At 48.4% G+C, this 3,457-nt stretch overlaps 1 protein-coding gene across 1 annotated transcript in view; it reads left to right on the top strand.

Moving 5' to 3' along the window:
• Positions 1-2,633: 2,633 nt before the first annotated feature.
• Positions 2,634-3,457, top strand: part of LOC307247385 (equilibrative nucleoside transporter 2-like) — a gene marked incomplete at its 5' end in the record, with an annotated part of 21,993 nt that continues 21,169 nt past the window's right edge. The window contains one exon of the mRNA XM_080023538.1: positions 2,634-2,782. Coding sequence (XP_079879664.1) covers positions 2,634-2,782 — 149 coding nt within the window. The remainder of the gene's footprint in view (positions 2,783-3,457) is intronic.

Here is a 3,457-nt window from a genome sequence, read left to right as displayed (position 1 = left end):
TTTCATTTCAATGCTTTTAATCATTCTTCTTCGTTTTTTTGGGGGGGATTCCTGTCATGTCCTATAGAAAGAACTTTGGATCACCCTTATTGCCATATGACATGTGCCATGCCCGTAAATGTGCTCTTGTGCAAATGCGCAATACAAATACACTGACGGTCATGTCACGAGTCATGTCAACTCATTTTCCGTACCCAGCTCTACCTACGGGCGAGCGAGTTTGTTCAGCTGCCCCTTGTCCGTGCACACAGAGAAACTGGTAGACTCACCCATTGGGTGGAGCCGCTGGAGGAGCTGGTGCTGTGGCCGTCTTCCCCGGGCGTTTTCCCGTGCTCCGTCGTCACCGCCTCCTCCGAGTTGCGGTGGGGCGCCTCATAGATCACCCTGGCCGCTCCGCCCGAGCCTGGGGACACGCACACGCACACAGACGCGTGTTTACGTGCAAACGAACCGCTTTCGACACATGTATGCATATGCAACCTTGCACACCGATGCATCTTCCTCTCATGTTTATTTTCCGAAAAAAAAAAAAAAAACAACAAAAAAAAAAAACAGAGGGACTTTTACAACATGTAGACCTTGCACAAAACACACATATTACCCCCGACTCGTTTCAATGAGTGCACAGCTTTCAATGACTTAACGTCACATACTGGACTGTAATCAAAACAGATGAGTGCTCGGTCCTGGGTACTTAGGTGCAAAACAAAAAAGAGTGTATTGAGTATATAATGCCCGCCCGAATGGATGTCACCTCACTGACACGGGATTTTGTGTTTTGGACATACATCGCTGCTTTTTTTTTTCCCTCCACCTTTTAAGTTCGGTTGCTGAGATATGAAGCAAAGTGGAAGTAAAAGTAGTTACTTATACCTCCACCAACTTATTTTGCAATTGCAATCCTGTACTTTTCTGTGGCCAATCTTGCTGGACACGGTTCGAGCCTCTTCCTTTATTTGCGGCCTGGATTTTAGGGGTGCCCGTTTCACAGTGTTGTTTTTACTGTTTCGTAATATATTTGCCACGAAGCTCGAGTTGTTGAAAGAAGAAATGCAACAAAAAAAAAAAAAAAACAGCGAGGAGCAGCTGGTATACTGTGATGGAGGATGGGGGAGAGGAGATCTTATCCAAACCAACCAACAAAAGCGATTAAAATGCAAAGGAGAATAAACACACTCATTGAAAGCATTAAGTATTCTTCCAAAATAATATATTTTATTAATTATTCATATTATTTTGAATAATGTTAATAAAATGGAGTAGTTATCATACGTGTGATATTAATATATTAATAATATATATAATGTCTTATGGTTCATATATAATTATTTCTTAAATGGAAGAAAATTGTATTCAAAATGTAACTTGGTATATTTGACTTGATCATCTCTATACATTTCGGTGTAAAGGTTTGACTCGTTTCCCATTTCGATTCATGTCCATATTTATCCACAATGTTTTCCCCCGCATCAGTGCACGGATTGAACTAAATGTTTTCGCACATTTCACTCCGCAATTTTTTCAAACACGAAACACACCCAACCGGCCATATAGGTTGGGTTGAGTCTCGATAGCTTGGCCCCGAGGTCGAAACACGGTTTTCCCCGCCTCATTGCGTCACCGCAGCCTCGCCACGCACCCATTGAAACCAACAAACAAACAAACGCAACGTCGGTTGACGCACTCGATCCCCGCGCGGTCACCGGGCGGCACCGCCACACGGCAACGCGAGCGGAGGCCCGGCGACGTTTCGTACCTCTCCGCCGCAGGATCCAGAAGCCGGCGAGGGCGACGCCGAACACCGCCCCCACAACGCCCAGCGACACCGCGAGGGCCACGTGCGGCGAAGCCGGGGCGCTACTTGGCTCGTGGCGGCTCGAGCCTTTCGGGAAACACAACACAACAAGCAAATGATCCTCCACCACCACCACCACCACCACCACCACCACCGTATGTGACGTTTGGGTCAAATACAGTCGAGGCGTTCATCGTTTAAAAGAGGGTTTTGGTCGCGTACCGTTGGACGTGCGCGGTGCAACTCTGATCGAACTCCCATTTCCCTCGGACTCGCAAAAGGCCGGTTTTTCAATCAGCACCTTGCAGCTGTACCTGCCCGAATCCGCCCGCGACACGTTTGGCAGCATCAGCGTCGAGCAGTTGCAGGTCTCTCTCCTCAAAGATCTCGGACAGGTGACGCTGTCATTCGGCTTCCGGACGTTTTTATTGTCGTCCCGGATTTTGACCGCGCCTTTATACCATTCCACCCGCCAGCCTGTCGAGTGTCTGTCCCAGCAGCACCCGATCCGGGCAGTTTCGTGCTCCGTGACCTCGAAATCTAGAGTCTGGACGACGGGGAAGCCGTTACCGGAGCAAAGTCCTACAATCGGACAGGGAAAAAAGTAAATGTATAGCTGCTTATTATTATGGCCTGCTGATAGTTCCGACTTTCCGTTTCAGCTTGACGTGAGCTTATCATTATGAACGTGGAGCCGATGGAGTAGCGCAGCCTTGCAATTTTGACCTTGCAATGCAAGGGCTAATCCCCATTACTAACCTATTTATTTATGTATTTATTACCCCCCACCCCCCGACACCTCAATACTTGTGATTTAGCGCTGATTTGGTCGCCCGACATGGTCTTCTACTCACCCAGGGAACCGAGACAAGGCGCCGAGCAGAGGAACACGCAGCGCAGCAGAAACGTCATCTTTCTGGACGGATTCAACCGCTGTCGCTCGTCGGCTTTCGAGCTGCAGCCCTCCCACCCGGCACGCACGCACAGGCACACACACACGCACACACACACACACACGCACACACGCACACACACGCACACACGCGCACACACGCACGCACGTACGTACGCGATGTTCCGTCCTGAGAAGGTTCTCACGTTTTTGTTTTTTTTTGACATTCGTCGGCTCTGCTGCAGCTCTAACCGCAAGAGCAGCGTTGACCTTTCCATCACCACATCCTCTGCCGTCATATTCTAACTGCCAAAAAAGACTCGGCGGGGGGTACTTGGGACCATTTCGTCGATAACGTAGAGACGCAAAGTGGAACGTGAAGATCGCTGCAAACGGGTAAAGATTTATTCGGAATACCCAGCAGTATATCCATATCCAATATCCAGACACACACGCACCTGAACACAAAAGTTTGCACTGCGCCTCAGGCCTCACGAAACCTGCATCATTTTCTTAAAATAAAATCAATACACGCACACGCACACACACACACACACACACACTGCTCTCAAATTCTCAACTTTATGTTGCGATCATCTCGAAGTCAGAGGCGACCGAGTGTCTTCGGGGTGTTTTGTTGGCTGGCGCTCTCACACAGTTTGTGGTTTGTTGTTTTTAGGTCCGCGAACAGACCGGCCTCATGACAATGAGGGCAGGCCACTCCCAATGAAGGAAACAATGAGATGTTTACTTCAAAAAATATATTTATT

This window comes from Zeus faber (genome assembly GCF_960531495.2).
Source record: "Zeus faber genome assembly, chromosome: 22".
Lineage (NCBI taxonomy): Eukaryota > Metazoa > Chordata > Actinopteri > Zeiformes > Zeidae > Zeus > Zeus faber.
This window is presented reverse-complemented; position numbering and strand designations above follow the sequence as displayed.